This window comes from Pseudopipra pipra, chromosome 3, assembly GCF_036250125.1.
Source record: "Pseudopipra pipra isolate bDixPip1 chromosome 3, bDixPip1.hap1, whole genome shotgun sequence".
NCBI lineage: Eukaryota > Metazoa > Chordata > Aves > Passeriformes > Pipridae > Pseudopipra > Pseudopipra pipra.
Genome location: NC_087551.1, coordinates 24,988,376 through 25,005,784, shown reverse-complemented (window position 1 = coordinate 25,005,784; position 17,409 = coordinate 24,988,376). Strand labels below are relative to the sequence as shown.

The window sequence follows — 17,409 nt, the reverse complement described above, 5'->3', positions numbered from 1 at the left end:
AAAATATTCAGAAAATTTTTTACTTCCTCCAGATTTAGGCAAAATTTATCTTGTATGAACGTTGAGGGAAAATTTCAGCAACATCAGCAGTGCACAAATAACAGTAAACAACAGAAATAAGTTAGCTTGTATGTTTTCACTTACAATTTAATTCTGACGAGACTAAGTTGTGCCTTCAGGATTCTTTCTGCTCTTAGATGTACTTCATATTTAAACTGGTCACAAAAAAAAAGTTATTCCATTGAGCTGACAACAATGCCAATAAAACTGTTGCTGGCTGATTTAATATTATTAAATCAGCCAGCAACAAAAAGTAATTTAGAGGTCTTGCACTAATAAAAGGGGACAACAAAGCTTGCCTATATATATGCTCATGGTATTACCAGCCTCTATCCTACAAACCACTCAGGATTCAATTGCTTCTCCTGTCCTAGTAACCAGAGCCACAACACATAACTTTTTTCTTTAAAACATTAATCATGTGAAAGCTCTTTTCATATGCTACACCTTCCTTGACTCTCATTTGTTAGGAACTCTTGTCTGCTTGTCACATTTTTTTTTTCTGTTTCAGGTGACACCAACTATGGGTTGACAATTCCTGAACATTTACAGCCATGAGCTAAGGGATGCCTGATAAGCTATTTCTCTGTGCCTACAATGTACTTCCATACCGCAGGGAAGCCCTTCTGTTCCAATATATAAATGAGACCACACATTCTTCCCAAAAAATTGACTTTGGAAAAAGTGCCTTAATGATTTTGTAGGAAAGGATTTCTTCAAAAGCCTTGGAAAGCAAGTCAGGACCATACAGTCCCAAAACCAAAATATAAATCATCTACAACCAAAACTGCAAAGCACAGAGACGCTAACATGAAGATTATAAGGAAATGGTAAGACATTCTGATCATTGTGGTAGATAGAAGTCTCAGTGCAGTGAACATAAGGATTTATTTCCAACCCCCCTCCATGTTTTAGGGACTATTTTTCATGGAGGGCAGGAGGCACTGTTTACTGTGGAACAAAGAAAAGGAGAATAAAAATAAATTATAAGAAGTAAATGGCAGCTTTGTGAGATCCTCACAGGTAACACTGTCTTGGGCAATTCAATAAGGAGTTAATGGAAATCAACACTCCATGTGAGATGTCATTTAGTATGCAAGTCCTGAAGGAGAGATTTCAAGGAGAGTAAGCAGAGACAGGACCTAATAAACCTTGAAAACTAAAGACAAAAATGTGCCACATTTCAGTGAGATCCAATAGAGAAATGAAAAAGATGTAGGAACATATTTCAGAAAAGACTGTGACAACAATCAATATTTAGAACAGAGAAGTACACGACTGGCCTTACTAATCTGTTCCAATGAAGATAAAAGATGAAGATAACCAGCTCAAGAATTTAAGTAGTGTGAAAATAGTTGTACCAAGTCTATTATACAAGACAATGTTATGAAAAGATTTCAATATAGTCTGTTTAAATAACCTAGAGCAAAGCACCAAACTGTCCAGAAAATACACTTAAATGATTTCTTTTTTGCACTGTCTGGGTAATTGTTCTGTAATGAGTTTTTCCTTAAAGTAATCAGAAATATAGATTAAAGTCTTTACCAAATTTTTAAAAAGCTGATGCAAACATTCGTAGTTTAAAACTATCAAAATTACTCAAAATAACAGCAACTGTTTCATCTTTTGAAGTCCCTGTCTGTTTCAGCACAGCCCTAACTTTTAAACCAGTGGAAACGTCTACAATTGCTGTTCTGCTGTTCTTGCAGACTATTTCTTTATGTTTTCATCAGATGAGTAAGACAGCTTGCAACATATAAATCTTAGATTTTTTGGAACAGGAGGCATGCAAAAAAAAAATTACAGAAAGAAACATAACACTTACTGCTTGTCAACCAGTACAAGTGATAGGACTGGAAAAGGCAATGTCATGGGAACAGTATCATGCCATGGAAGTCTCCTACTGGAATGTAGATGCAGCCTGAATGACACTGATGCAGTACAAGAATTCTCAGAACTCATTGCTCTGGGTTCCCACCAAGTCAGTGAAACTTGATACGCACTGGTTGTTCAGATACAAGTGGAAGAAAGAAAAAAACAAATGCAAGCATGCCCCTACAGACTTGGAAATAACAATTAATTGCCCTCCTGAATGACAGAATTACGTTGGGCAATTTTGTACAGATATACAATTGTATCTTGATGATCTGCACCAAGAAATGTTAGTCTCTCAGCTGAGATTTGGAATACAGAAGCATGAGTCACTAACTAGACAGTCTGAAAATAAAATATCAGGAAAGAATATTAGGAAATATTATGCTTGTGAGAAAAATCTGATTTGATTTTAGCATATGCTGTTACTTCTGTGACAATCAGAGATTAAACTAAAAAGAAGATGCATACAGAAGAGGGATAGAAAGAAGCACATGCAGGAGTAGAACTTCGGAGTAACCTTTCCCATATTCAGCATGAAGCAAAAAGAGGCATAACAAAAGGTACAGATATTGAGTAAAGGAGCTACCTTCAATAACAAAGGTTTTCATGAACTGTCTTAAATAAGAAAGTGTTTTAAAGATTTCCAATCAAACATCTGCTTTTAGCCAAGTCTTGATCCCTTACAAGCAGACTAAATTGCAATGACGATCACCAAACAACAGAGTAGGAACTGTGGAGTCCAAAGAGCTTCTACTAATTATATCGAATTGATTCCCCAGTTATGAGAAGCCAGTACTAAGAGTACCTGTGTATTTTACTTTGGAACACAGTTTAAGGGGCACAAAATGATGCCAACAGACCTATACCAATGTCTTTATAGCAAATTTCGAGTTCTCAAGATAACAAAGAGATTAACAACTGGGGAGCAAGCTATTGCATAACACATAAGAAAATAACAGCATCATCAGAGTGATTTAAATCTGCAACAGATCCTTAACTACAGTTTGACGTTTCAAATATTCAATCAATACCTAGAATTGACAAAAAATATTTGCATTGTATTGATTCATACTTAATTGCCTCTGTTCATTTACAGGGCCATTTCAAACATGAGGAAAGAAAACAACTAACAGAAACCATCTGATTGGTGACTGCTACTGGCATCTGTGTCTGACAAAACGATACCAATCTCCTAAAGAGTACAAGATTGTGTATCTGTGGCCACAAGATAAACCAATAAACTTGATATTACCTGATTAACACACTCTTGATCAAATAAAACTAAAAACAGAATGAACAGCAAATTGTTTTATGCACATCTAAATGAGCTAGTAAATGCCTGGCATCTAAACATATGCATAGATCATACAGATGGCCCAGGGTTTTTACAATATATGTGGGTTTTAGTCAAAAAATTAAGAGTTTTAATCTTGATTAGAGCTGGAGTACTGATTTTGAGCACTCCAAATTGGTAGGATTTACAGACAGTCTCTTGGAGAAATTGTGCACAACTGACATGGATTGAAAAGTAATTAAAAGGTAAATATTTTCTTGGTGTGGGCACAGTAAAACTGCATATTTCAACATCTCAAAACAAGCATAACTGTATATGTGTACCTTCTATACACTATTGTAGGAAACTCATGTAATTGATATTTTTTCTTTAGGGATTAATTCATGTTAAAAAGTAAAAATGTTACATTTTAGCACAGCAGCGCCGATGCACATAAATTGAACAAAAACAGAGAAGGTTGGTTAAGAATGACTTTTCATACAATCAGGAAACCATTCCGGTTGGAAAAGATCTTTAAGATCATCAAGTCCATTGGAAGGTCCCCCAGGTCAGAACCAATGCAAATCACTCGGTGCAACTGAACTTAAAACTTTTGCATCTTATGAACGGCTCTTGCTTTGCAATTGTATCACCACCGGGAAATATATACTGATTTTCAGGTATTTAAGAAACAGTCTTCCACCAATAAATACACTTTTTCTTACACTGTTACTAGTACTGATTGTTGACCACATCTGAAAACAGGATTCTGGTCTAGACTGAATTTTCATCTTAGTTCCTGTCAGACTATTTCTAATTCTGTTGGAAAAGAAAAAAAAAGGAAAAAAAAGTCAGATATGCTTCAAAAGTCCCTGTGCCCCAAACAAACTCAATCCAGAATGGAAGAAGACTTTGCTCAACAATCCAAATGATCAGGTAAGCACATGTCTATGCAAAGCAAATTCACTCCTTATCCAGTCTGATTTATGCCAAAAAATAAATCAGGCTTATAAGGCTCATCTGACCTATCTGTCTTGAGCTTCAGATCATTTGTTGCATTTTAGTAAAGGAATCCCACATTCAGAAAAAAACTACTTCTCTATACCTTAGTAGTTTGAGGTATCAATATTAGTGAGTCCTGACGAGATCACAAAGAAGAAAGAACAGTAAAAAAGAAAGCTGCAGGATAAAACTGAGTCATTTACAACACATTTTAAAAAGCATCGCACTCTTACAGTTTGTAAGCACAGCATGTTCTTACGAACTACACATTCTCATGCTGCTTTTTTTGAGACGTCTACAAAGTGGTGCCCATCAAAGTTACTTTAATCTACCCAGGAGCAAGGGTATTATTTAACAATCAAAAAAACCCAGAAACCCCAAAATAAAACACACCAAAAAAAAAAATCACCAACCAACCAAAACAAAAAAACCAGACACTGTGTTCTAGACTGCATTACAGATCACAATAATGTCAAAAGAGGGAAACAAAGATTCTTATAGCTTGATACTTTGGAAGTTTAAGTCCACTTTTTTTTTATTCTTACATGTAAGAATATGCAGAGGCTCCAAATTTCTTAATAAAAATTAAAACTCTTCTCATGATCAGACTATTTGAACACTCTCTAGTGTCACATATGCACAGACATTCTGAAACAATATTCACATTCTCCACAATCATATTAATCGGCTTTCAATAAAATTACCTTATGCAATCACAATCTTTAAAGGGCTCATGAAGTCCTTTCTGTGTTGGAACACAAGTAATAAACCATGCCAAGAGCATCTTAAGATAGTTTGGAGGTTTCTTTTTTGTTTTTTGTCTTTTGTTTGTTAGTTTTTTAAATAAAGGGTATGTATGAGTGGATTTCAGAATCAAAGGTCAGAGAGCTTTTCTGAATTAAAGGTCATAGGTATATAGAAAATTTGAATTTGCTGCTTATGTCAAGCAACAAATATAATCCTCTAAGAGCGTAAGAGATACTTAGTCCATGCAAGGGCAATTTGAATAAAAATCCCCCATTAAATATTAGGGTGTAGATTTACTAGTTATTTGAACAATCCCCATAATGACAAACATCCACATAATGCACAGGCATCATATGCAGCCATGTTGAGTCCAGAAATCAAGCTCAGCAAGAATTTCAGCATTGTGCCCAAGAAAAGCAAAAAAGTACTCAGTGCAAACAGTCTCTAAGAAGAAAAAAGAAAAAGCAGAGTGGTGCAAACACACATAATTAGCAACTGATAAAACTTTAAAGATTATGGTAAATTATCCACCACTTGAAAATTTTTCAACCAAGCATGGACTTCTCTCTGCAACATACAATTTAATGCAAAAACAAACACTTGGGATCACATCAATAGTCCCTGCACACAATTGTGTGGCCTGAATCAGATAAAAGAACAATGGAAGAGGTCATTACAATACCACTCTTTTTGGTCCCAGGATAGGACTCTTAAAAGCCTATATTCTAACTTATCAGAAATGTTGTTGAAAGAAGTAATTCAGTAAATTAAATTTAGCAAATTTAATTTTTATTTCCTTAAGATAAATATTTGTAACCCCACTGTAACTCAGAAAGGCTTTTGACAAACTAGTAGGGGTTATTCTTTAACCCTATTCTTTAACCTTTGTTAGGGTTATTCTTTAACCCTAACAAAAACCCAGACAATCGTATCAACTAAATTACCAATATAAGAGCAACCAAATATAATTATATAATAATTATATTTGAAATCCTCTTTCCTGTTTACAAATGGCCATCAGCCTGAAACTCTTCTCCATTCTCAAGCTGTTTTGACTTTAGTCAAATAAGCTGTATATGAGCCTTTTTATTTTGCATAAATTCAAAAAGAAATATATTTTTTTAAAATTTTTAGTTGGGTGGGGATTGTTCTTGCAGTATAAAGCAGCCCAAAAGATCGCCTGATTTTATTATGATATCTGAGAATGTTTGGACTATGTATGCTTTCCAAACACTTAAAAGTATTATAATGAAAATAATAATAATTAACCAACATAAAAAAACCCACAACCCCAAGTGTGAAACACAGTTATTAGCAAACAAGAACTAAGCAAAGATGCTGAAAATGGTAAGATGAACTCTGATGGATAAATAAATTCTTCTACACAACTCATATAAGTATTAAATTTAAGAGCAGTTACAAAGGATCTCAGAAGTTAATGTAAATCTTTCATAACAATCTTAACATGTTTAACACCTTTTAACTCTTGAGAGCTTAAGAATGAAAAGTAAATTTAAAGCCCATGTCAGAAGTCAGATAACTCAGTGCATCTCCAACAAGATAACCATTTGCAGATTTTTATACAAAGGACCCATTTTTACCATGTGCTAAGTTTTATGATGAATCTTACAACACTGGCAAACAATTTCAACTTTCTGACAACTTTCACCATTTTCCCCCCCAGTGCCTTCTCATGCCTTTCCAAAATGCTGTACTTGGTAATGCTCATATCTCTGAAATGCCAAGTTAAAGTACACAGCACTGGCTCAACTCAGCCCCTCTCTGGGACTGGCATTGCTTATAGGAGCCACCTGCACAAATCCTGGGAGCATTCACCACACGACATTAGCGAAGGAGAGTGGCTCAGTGAGTCTGGCTGGCAGTATAACTGTTACAAGGACATATGGGGATTACAGAGCCTGGCAAAACTGCATCTGTAACATGCAGGGATTAGGAAGGAAGGAGATAATCCACTGGAGGGGTGTTAACTGACCTCACACATTTGAGCAGACAGGAGAGGCAACAGTTTCACTTATAACTTGACAAGTAGGCACCAAGGCAACAAACCCTGTCTTTGATCCCCAAACCAGTACATCAGCTTGTACTCTACCCCACACCATGACTCCAGAACAGTGCTGCACTCATCTAGACAATTGCACTTTCTTAAACATGGCAAGAACACTGTCCACAAGGCAGCATTGCCACGTTTTAATTACTACTACACTACCTGTTTCTAATTATTTTCTAAATCTGGATTTTTCTTCAATGCCCAAACTAATGCCACTCCCTAAAGGTACTGAAATGGCATAGTGACACCTAATGTAAAGGGGAAACAAGACGAAGTCTGAAAAATCCCAGTATTTCTAACAAAACAAATTACATATCAAAAGAGTTACATATAATGTATATAGCAAAATAAAAAGTATCAGAATAAGGAACGAAACTGTATTTCAGTAATTCAAGAGCAAACAAATTACATCAGAATTATTCAAAGCTCAGAGTTGCAGACCAAAGAGCTTCAGAGTTAGACATACACACCAAAGAAATCTAACCTACTAAAATAACATCAAGGTAACTCAACTGTGAAGTAATAGCACCAGGTATACATAAATGAGACATCACCGTATTTGTAATCATGAACTAGAACAAAAGTAACCTCAGTGACAGAGTTTTTTAGAGGGGTGGAGGTATATTTTCCTCTACTATTCAGTTTGAAAAATGTAAAAAGAGTAAAGTTAAGAAAAGAAGAAAGACAAAATGAAAGCAGGAAAACTGTATTAGTAAAAATTAAACAAAACCATACCAGGTAAAATACTTTTATTCCCCTAAATTGCAACACAAAGGCAACCAAACTCAGTTTCTTTTCTTGGCTGAAGATGTCAGTAAAATTTCAAGATCTGTAGCTGCAAAACCACTCCTCTATTCTCTTAAAATCACCTTTGGCTTTCCCCTCTTCCTTCCAAAGGGACTGATTTTTTTGTGTTCTTACTCTTGAGAGAACTGATTTCCAACCACCAATCTCTATAACACTATACCATTTATTTTATCCTGTAAATCCAATTGTTCCTATCTAGGGGCTAAAACTGCAAGTGCCAAGACCAAAGGCCTGACATGGAGCTATGCAGAGTTTTATTGCACAAGTATCTGCTTGCTTTCTATATGGAGACAACTGGCTTTGTAGCCCAGTGACAGTCAGAGAATGTCATCCACCCTGACTTCAGTAAGGTCTGCACTGTGTTCCAGTGTCCTTTAACCAGACTGGAAACATATGGAGCTGGACCCTCAGTGTAATGAGTGATACTAAGTCCAGCTGGCAACTGGGGTCATCCCCAAGTTTCTGACCCTGGGACCAACAGTTTAATATCTTTAATAACCTGAATACACTTTTAACAAGTCTGCAGATTATATTAAACTGGATTTGTTCACGCTTAAGGTATAAGAACTAAACAGAGAAATTCTACTGTTGTGTTCCATTACCTAATAAAAAGATGGATAACTAAGATGGAGCCAGGCTCCTTTCAGAGAAGCAAAGTGACAGGACAGAAGGTAGCAGACTTTCAATAAGTGAAATCCCAAATCCACAACTGGGAAAAAAATTTCACAACAGTCATCAAACTGTTCACAGAGAAGCTGCAAAATCTGCATCCTTGAATATTCTTGAGTACTGATGGGAGACAGAGGAGTACCACCTTCACAATATTTCTACAACATTTACTGGAAAAGTTAACTGATAAAAGTTATGAAAACTACTGAGAATCACAGAATGTGAACATTAGTAAGTTAAAAAGCTAAATAAGAAATACTTTGCAGCGTATTTTCCTTCTTGTTTCCTTTTAAAACAGAGTTAAGGTTGTTAAAACACCATTAGTCTACATCAAGCTTGTTCCAGAATTCATCTGGTAAAGGTCTTAGTAACTCGTGACAGTACAGCCCTACAACATTCATCTGTTCTGAAAAGTAGATGCAAGTCATCACTCTGCATTTGCCTGCTGTGTTGTGCAGCATGTACTATGAATTCACATGGTTTTTTGCCTTCTTTGTGAAGTATGTGCTGAAGAACCTCTATTGCATTTGCTCCCTGAGTTGTGAGGTGAAAAGACCTTTACAATGCTTCTTCTATGTAATCTTCCCTCTGCAAAGAGAATACCTTATTTCAATATCTAAATGTCAAAGTAAGGAAAAGAAACTGCACAGGATTATTATCTCCATGCTATAGTTGGAGCAGCAGAGATTTGACAGTTAAACGACTTTCTCAAAGTCAGAACAAGTATCTGAATCAAGCATGGGAAATTAAGACAAAAATTTCCAGCTTGCAGGTTTCGTGTTGTCAGTGAGAGAGATAAGCAACACATCCGCCAATAAGAGAGAAAATACATATATACATATAAAGTGTTTCTCCTACTGGATAATATATACTTCTTTTTGGTGGCTTCTAGACATTTATGGCCTGAAATAGCTGATGGGAGTTGGGTGGAATGAGAAAATGAAAATTCCTTCAGAATGCAACGTAAGAAACCTTGTTTCACATTTAGCTACACTCCCCCTTGTCACTGTGCTCTTTTCCATTTCTAGGTTCATTATCCCCCCGTACCAACACACACACACACACACACAAAAAAAAAAAAATCTTTCTTGACTACTAAATCAGAGATGACATGAGTATTTGCATCAGTTACAGATACAAGTCAACAAATCCTTTTTGAGCGTTAGCAAGCGTCTTTCTACTTTAGCATTAGGGTAATTTAAAATGATACTTGAAATGCTTTTGCAACATTTAGCCAAAGAATCATGACTTCTTCACAGTTACTGAAGTAAACTGAGGTAATTTTACTTTAAAGTGTGTGCAGCCCTAAAGTGCAGATCTGATCATTGAGCCACTGCCTCCTTTCCAAACCCATCTGCAATTTCCCTGGTCAGACAAAATGGTCAAAGTTCCTTTGGCCAGCAGATTAAAAAAAGAACTCTCCCAAAGTAGTTACAGACTGATTTTATACCAAATTATCAACTGTTGCTCTAATTGACAAGCCAGAGCTCTGAGACTCTTGTCTCTTCTAAGGCTCAAACATCAAGTAACAGAAGGAAAAACCAAAGGTGCTTGTAAAGCAGTTCACGGGACAATCTGACACAACTCAGGTAAGATCAATTATATCCTTTTGCAAGACAAAGGCTGACGTGTTCAGGCAGGTGGGCTACTGGCAGGCAATCCATCCCAGCAGAACACGCAGAGAAATGGTATCTACTGCTTCTTACCTGATATGTGTTGCCGGAAGGGACTCATACTGGCGAGAAAGGAAAAGCTCTCTGTGCTTCAACTGATGCTTCTGTTTATCAGTCAAATCAACCTCAATTGTAGTTTCAGACTCTTCTTCAACTTCTTCTGCAGAGAAGCAGAGCGTAGGTCGAAATTAACTCTGTTGCATAACATCATTGCAGCCATTTCACTTGACATCCCCCCCACCCCTTAGCAACCTCCTTTAGTATTTCAAAGAAAAGATGAGTTTAACAAGACTACAGTTTATGTAACTTGACAGAATATTAAGTATTTTGAATTATACACTTCTACTTTAACTCTTTAAAAATTATGCTCCTCTCCTACTGTACTACGCATTGATGTCTTTCACATAGCTTAAAAACAATCCTGATATTACTCATTCTTTTTTCACCCTCTTTCATCTGTTTTTTCTTTCTTGCTTGTTGACCAGTTCTGGTTTTCATTTTCTGTTGCCAATATTATTACTACTAAAACTTTTACAGAAGTCCTTGGGAAAAGCATACTTTCTATGAACAGAAATTTACTAATACAATTGCAGTCTAAGACTGCAAAATCACAGTCTAAGAAAACTGAAAAAAGCCTACTGTCTTCCACTATGTTAACCTTATTAGATACTGACAACAAATGCACTGTATTTTCATGTTTAAGTAGGATTTAAAATTATTTCTATTTTAAGCAAGATAGGAAGAAATAAAAGCAGATAGTAGAAGGAGTCACATAGAGAGTTAAAGAGCAATGTTCACAGTGCTTGCTAACACGTTTGAGCCTTGCTAACAATGACAGGCTCTTCAAAACAGCTACCCTGGGATCTCAGTGGCTGAAATCTGCTTTCCTAGTGGATTCTTTGGACATGGGGAACTTGAATCTAGCATAGAGGTACTTCTAGCTAGAGGTACTTCCTCTAGCATTCCAGAAAGGGCAAAAAGTGTCTCTGAATAATGGATGCAAAAACATAGACCCTTTAATAACTTCTCTAAGATTTGGCAATTTTCTACCTGGCAAATTATCCATCATCTGCAAAACCAAGTGTACTTTACAAAATATTTCTCAGAAACTAAACAACAGAACCTCAGAATGAGGTAGTATTTCATGTAGCTACCTACAACAGATGACATCATCTGCTCTACCAATAATAACCATTTTTTCAACCAACCTACAGACACTATTTCAAAATGAAGCCTGCCTGCATCCTCATGGCAACCACAGTTCTCTCCAAATGCAACACTACTATTTTTTTAATCATGCCTGTGTGTAGTTCATCTCAATTCTAATAGTTCTTTCCACAAACGTGATATAACAACACACCCTGATATAACCAACTTCTTCAAACCCAGTTCCATTTACTTTAAGTCTATCTTGCTGTAGACACCCCCATACCCCTCCTTTTCTTGGCATGTTTTGTGGAGAGATGGAACAAGAAAAACAAAATAGAAAACAATAATCCTCCAAGTCTCATGGACAGCCCACAGCCTCACCTGACACATGCACAGGTTCATATCAGACCATAACTCAGTTCAGAATTATTCTGGCATCTACAATACTGACAATAAAGAAAGCTTAAAAACAAACAAAAAAATTCTATGCTAAGGCAAAGCATTTTTTTTTAATAAGGCAAGTAATTACATAAAAAAATAGAATTTGATGTTAAAAGTTTATGTTTGTACTGGTTTGGGCTGGGATGGAGTTAATTTTCTTCACAGTGGCAGTATAGGATTGTGTTTTGGACTTGTGCTGAAAACAGTGTTGATAACCTAGAGATGTTTTTGTTACTGCTAAGCAGGTCTTACACAGAGCCAAGGGCTCTTCTGCTCCTCATACCACCCCACCAGCAATGAGGCTGAGGGGGCACAAGGAATTGGGAAGTGACACAGCCAGGACAACTGACCCCAACTGACCAAAGCGATATCCCATATTATATGTCATCGTGCTCATATAACACTGGAGGGGAAAGAAGAGGGAAGGAGGGACATTTGGAGTGATGATGTTTTGTCTTCCCAAAGTCACCCTTATGTGTGATAAAGCCCAGCTGTCCTGGAGATGGCTGAACCCCTGCCTGCCCATGGGAAGTGGTGAATTAATTCCTTGTTTTGCTTTGTCTGCTAATCCCAGTTCTCTTCCCCATCCCATCGGGAGCAGTGAGCGAACAGTTGTGTTTAGTTGCCAGTTGGGGTTAAACCAAACCAGTGTTTCCTGCAATCAGTTTCTATAACTGTTTATTACAGTAAGTGACCATTACAAGCTACATTTGTATTTCAAAGCTCAAGCATGAATATTTCTTCTGGTTGTCCTCATTTTAGTGTTTTTCTAAATAATTTAGGCATCCAAACACAAGTGTCTGGGACCATATTAGCTCAATATTTTGAAAACACCTGACTGCAGGTAAGGCACAAAACACAGGACAATATGGGCTGGTTTAAAGTGGTTGCAAGAATCCAGAGATGATATTCCAGAGAGTTTAAAATGGCTTTAGACACCTATGCTCATATCAATATCTTCCTCAGTGTAAGAATTTAAATTAAAAAAAAAAATTAAAAAACCCTTTAATCATATTTATTGCACTAACCTTACATAAGACTTGAAAATGTTAAATTAAGAGCCTAAAGCTGAATGTCTCTTACATCTACCTCCTAAAAGACTCCAAACCTAAACACGAAACAAGGTAACTCTTTCTGTTGTATTTTTAGAAATAAAGCACATGTTTTACTCATGATGATCTGACAAGCTCAGGACTAAGTAGAACAAACCATGGCCAGACACAGAACAGTTCCATCCACTCAACACAATTTACCCTCAGGATAATTTTACAACTTTCTTCTTTGGCATTATAATATAAAAACAACTCTAACAGTAGGATTAGCATTTAGTAAAACAAGTAATAGTTTGTCCCAGTAGTCACACAAATCTGTACCAGGAAAGGAAAAACTGGAGAGCACAAAGAACTAAGAAAGCTGAATTTGCTTGATGGCATTACAAAGAATTCTGCATCTGAAGAACCTTCAGACAGCTGCTTTTGAACTAGGTTTTTGCACAGATCAGGCCTTAACACTATCATAAGGAAAGTGGTGACAAACTTGCAGTAGTTTTAGAGATCTCTTCATGTTTTTTACTTGATTTGCAGTACATATGAAATTCAACTTGCCATTCAAAGAAAGATTATTCCTATCAAAAGGAGTGAAATGTAGATGTACCTAAAGGAAACCATAAAGTATCACCAAGATAAGCACATTTCAGCACTTGGGGAGAGAAATAAGCAATGGCTCAGAGCGAACAAATATTTTAATGAAGCAATATGATGATGACATACACAGGCCTCGCTGTTCCACAACTAGAGAGAAAAAAAACCACAATTTAAAATTGTTCAGTTGAATAATGTTTTAAAAGTCTTAGGTATGACTACAAAGATGAGTATAATCAGTTTTTGAAAATGACACAATATACTTTAGGACTTGAGCTACGTTTAAGATAATGCTTTTTTGTAGTACTTTTCCTGGTTTACAACAAATATTTCATTATTTAAAGGAAAAATCACAGAGAGCAAAAGCAGGCATCTCCAGTGACCATTAAAATCTTTTAGTCTATTTATTATACACTGGCTTTCTAACATCAATTGTAAATACTTAATTTGACCTTGAAAACCAGAGTCATCCAGTGATACTTTCAGTGGCAGTGCTGCAAACTTTCTCTTTTCCCTCTGATATAAATAAGACTTAACTGACTCAGTCAAGCAACGGATACTGGGAAGAAAGTGTAATCTTCACTCATTTTACATATGCATTGCCACTTCTAAAAACATGGGTTTTTTTCCTCTTCCATTTAATTTCTGGAATTCGCTGCTAGAAAATGGTGGTATATTAGGGAGCGTGAGAAGAGACAACTGTCCATGCCACCTAAACTTTGTATAGTGTCTCTGTTTATAGTTATGTGATGACTCAAGCTTGCCACTAGAAAGAACAGCTTATTTTTACTACTAAATGAAAATAAATTGAGGGCAAGTCTCTAGAAATACAGTACTCCTATTTAATACAAAATTGTTTTAAAATAACATAAAAAAATAAATCCTGAAAGACATTTAAAGGTTTAAATGCAACTTCAACAACCGTATGGTTAACCATCAGCTGGCAAATAAGGTAAATTCCTCTGACATACTATTCTTCCTTTAATAAGTCAAAATAACCCACCAAGTGCTCCCCTTGCCCACTGCAACAAAAAATAAGAGATTAGTTTAAACACTGAAGACTATCTTCAGGAAGGAGGTGTAAATCTTCACTGTTTAAAGAAACGAGAAAGTTCTCCCTCTACTGCCACCAAATTGCTGACAGTGCTCTTTCCAGCTACAGGTTGAATCACAAAATCAGTCAGGAAGGGACCACAGCGAATCATCTGGTCCAACCTCCCTTCTCAAGCAGGATCATTCCACAGCACAAATCCACAGTACTGGAATCTGGAAATTCAACCAAGAATCATAGAAACACAGAGTAATTCAGGCTGGAAGGGGTCTACTATTCCTCAAAGTAGGTTCAGCTGTGACATCAGCCCAGGTTACTCAGCATTTTATTCAGCTGGGTCTTGAAATTCTCTGAAGACAGAAACTACATAACCTCTCCAGCACCCAGTCATGGGAAAGAACTTTTCCTTATATCTAATCTGAATCACGTCTGTTTCAATTTAGTCACTGCCAAGAGTCAACTCCATCTTCTCTATAACCTCCCCTTAGGCACTGGGAGTCCACCTCTTCTCCAAGCTGAACAAGCTCAATTCCTGCTGCCACTCCTAGCAGGACAAGTGCCCATCATGGTGGGTTTTGCCGAAAGTGCTGCAATTTATCATCAACTTCCCTGTATTGTGGACCTAAAACCTAGATGCGATGCAAGGAGTGCTGAATAATCAGGGATAATCACTTGTCTTGATCTACTGGCTACGTGCCTGGTGATACAGTCCAGGATGCTGTTGGCCAACTCCCTTCATTGCCAGGGATTTGCTGTCTGCCAGCGCCCTCAGGGCCTTTCCTGCAGAGCTGCTCCCCCAAGCCCCTCTGTTCCCTATATACCTGCCAAAAGCTTTTCCTTCCCAGGTGCAACTCTTGCCATTTGTCCCTGCTGAATATCTTCATGTTCTTGATGGACCACTCCTCCTGCCTTCTAGGAATCCCTGAATACCAGCCATTCCCTTGAGGTAGCCTATCACCTGGTCATCCCCCCTCCCCGTGTTGTGTCGCCTGCAAACATGATGAGAGTGCACCACACTGCCTGCTCCAGTCACTGATAAAGACAGGTTCTCATATAGATCCCCACGGGACTCCTCACGGTGTGGACCATTAACTACCACCCTCTGACTCAGGCCACGCAATTAGTTTTTAATTCACCTGGTTGTCCCTTAATCCAGATCAATTCCAATTGCTTGGCTTGGTAGGCCTACCAAGAATGCTAGTGCTGGCACAAAAGAAAAAAGCAGGAACAGGAGACAAACTGGGAAGATGTAATACAAAAAAACCAAAACCGCTCCTTTCAACAGCAGCACGGACTTACACTGAATTAAAATGGCAGAATACCCAAACCTATGGTGCATCAACTTTCTGTGTCTTAAACTTAATTGCTTCCAATGCTGAAACCATACTTCAGCTTAGATGCATCCAGCTTATGCAAGCTTAGATGGAGAGATTTCAATCAACACCCCATCTGTAGAGTTACAGCAGTTTCACCAGGTTTGTTAAAATACCTTTAACAAGGTGTTTTATTAGAATGTATTAGATCAGAATTTCAAGTTCAAAAAATGCCACTAAGCCTCCCTTTCAGAAAAGATTCTAATTTTTTTTCCTTTCCTGTATACCTTTTTCTTTTACACTCAGCCCAAAAACTATACACATCATAGGTATCAACAACATATTTTTAAACCTACAGATAAAAAGCTGAGAATGCTGAAGAGCAGCAAGTTTACCACACATCAAAGGAAAGGTGGCTGTTTTAGTCTCTTTTAAGCTTAGCTGGTTGTGCAAAAACATCAAGTGCGCATTTGGTAGTTAGATGCTACAGCAGTAAGAACTATAAAAATAGATTTTGGGGGAGAGGAGTAAATCTATTTACTGCCAAATTGAGTACAACATATAAACATTAAGTCTAACCATCTGAACAATTCTATTCAGACTGTGAATGAAGAGCTCTCTTAGGTGAGCAGTTCGCCAATTTGCTCATCTGCCAATTTGCTCATCTGCATCAGGCTTCTTGCTACATTTCATTGTTCTAACTTAGTTGAGAGTTAACCCCCTAGTGCTCCAGTGAGGACATTTAATCAACTTTGTGAGCTAGACTATGCATGGTTACACTATCAATTTGACTGAGGAAGCATTTCCCAAAGCCGAATGAATCAGCTTTACTTACATCACATCTCTCAGTACAATGTTCAAATGGCTGTTTGAATATATAACATCAGTTTGATATTTCCTGTTTCTTTCAGATAGGATAAGAAATCCAAAGCACAGTTTGCATGGATTACAAGCAATTTAGATAGCATATTAGTATCTAAAGGATGAATCTGAGCAATTCTGCAGGTAGGAAATAAACCAGACTGATCACTCATGTACAGGAAGGAAACAGGTCTACTTTTCATTCCCACTGGATAGCACAGATATACAGGTGGTCTCTAAGGGGTTATCCAGTTTTCTTACACAAATCCAAGTGATCCTCCCACACTACCTCATCATTATTTTTCTAAAGGACATCACAAAACAAAGAAATAACTACTGTGCAACCCTTAAGAACTAATATGCCACACTCTCCACTAAAAAAATTATTACTTAAAAATCACACAAAATATTTTTTGGGTACTCCCAAGCAGCACGTTACAATAACAACAATTCCCAGGACAGCAGTAGGCAATCATCTCAAGTTTATCACAGGCCTGTAGCAAAATTATTTAATGAAAACTATCACAGCATTCATTACCATAAAACTCCACCTTCCAAAACTTGATGGGTGAGTTTTTTGGATAACTGGTTTTGGAGATTTTTCAGAGCAAGAAGCTTGTGGGTGGAAAGCAGGGAAGGATTACCTTCGTAAGTAGTATGAATCATGATGTGCTACATTAATAAATAGATCCTAATAAAGTAAATGCAAAATGAATGAATGCAAGAGCAAGCACAATTGTTTTTTAACCCTATTAATTCAGCACTGCAAACTAGTTTATG

General features: G+C 37.0%; 1 protein-coding gene across 3 annotated transcripts in view; it reads right to left on the bottom strand.

The window, feature by feature from the left end:
- The window catches only part of MTA3 (metastasis associated 1 family member 3), a 134,156-nt gene that overhangs the window by 100,679 nt on the left and 16,068 nt on the right, over window positions 1–17,409 (bottom strand). For all 3 annotated transcript variants that reach the window (XM_064648350.1, XM_064648351.1, XM_064648352.1), the window contains exon 4: window positions 10,208–10,334. In XM_064648350.1, the coding sequence (XP_064504420.1) occupies window positions 10,208–10,334 (127 nt within the window). The remainder of the gene's footprint in view (window positions 1–10,207; window positions 10,335–17,409) is intronic.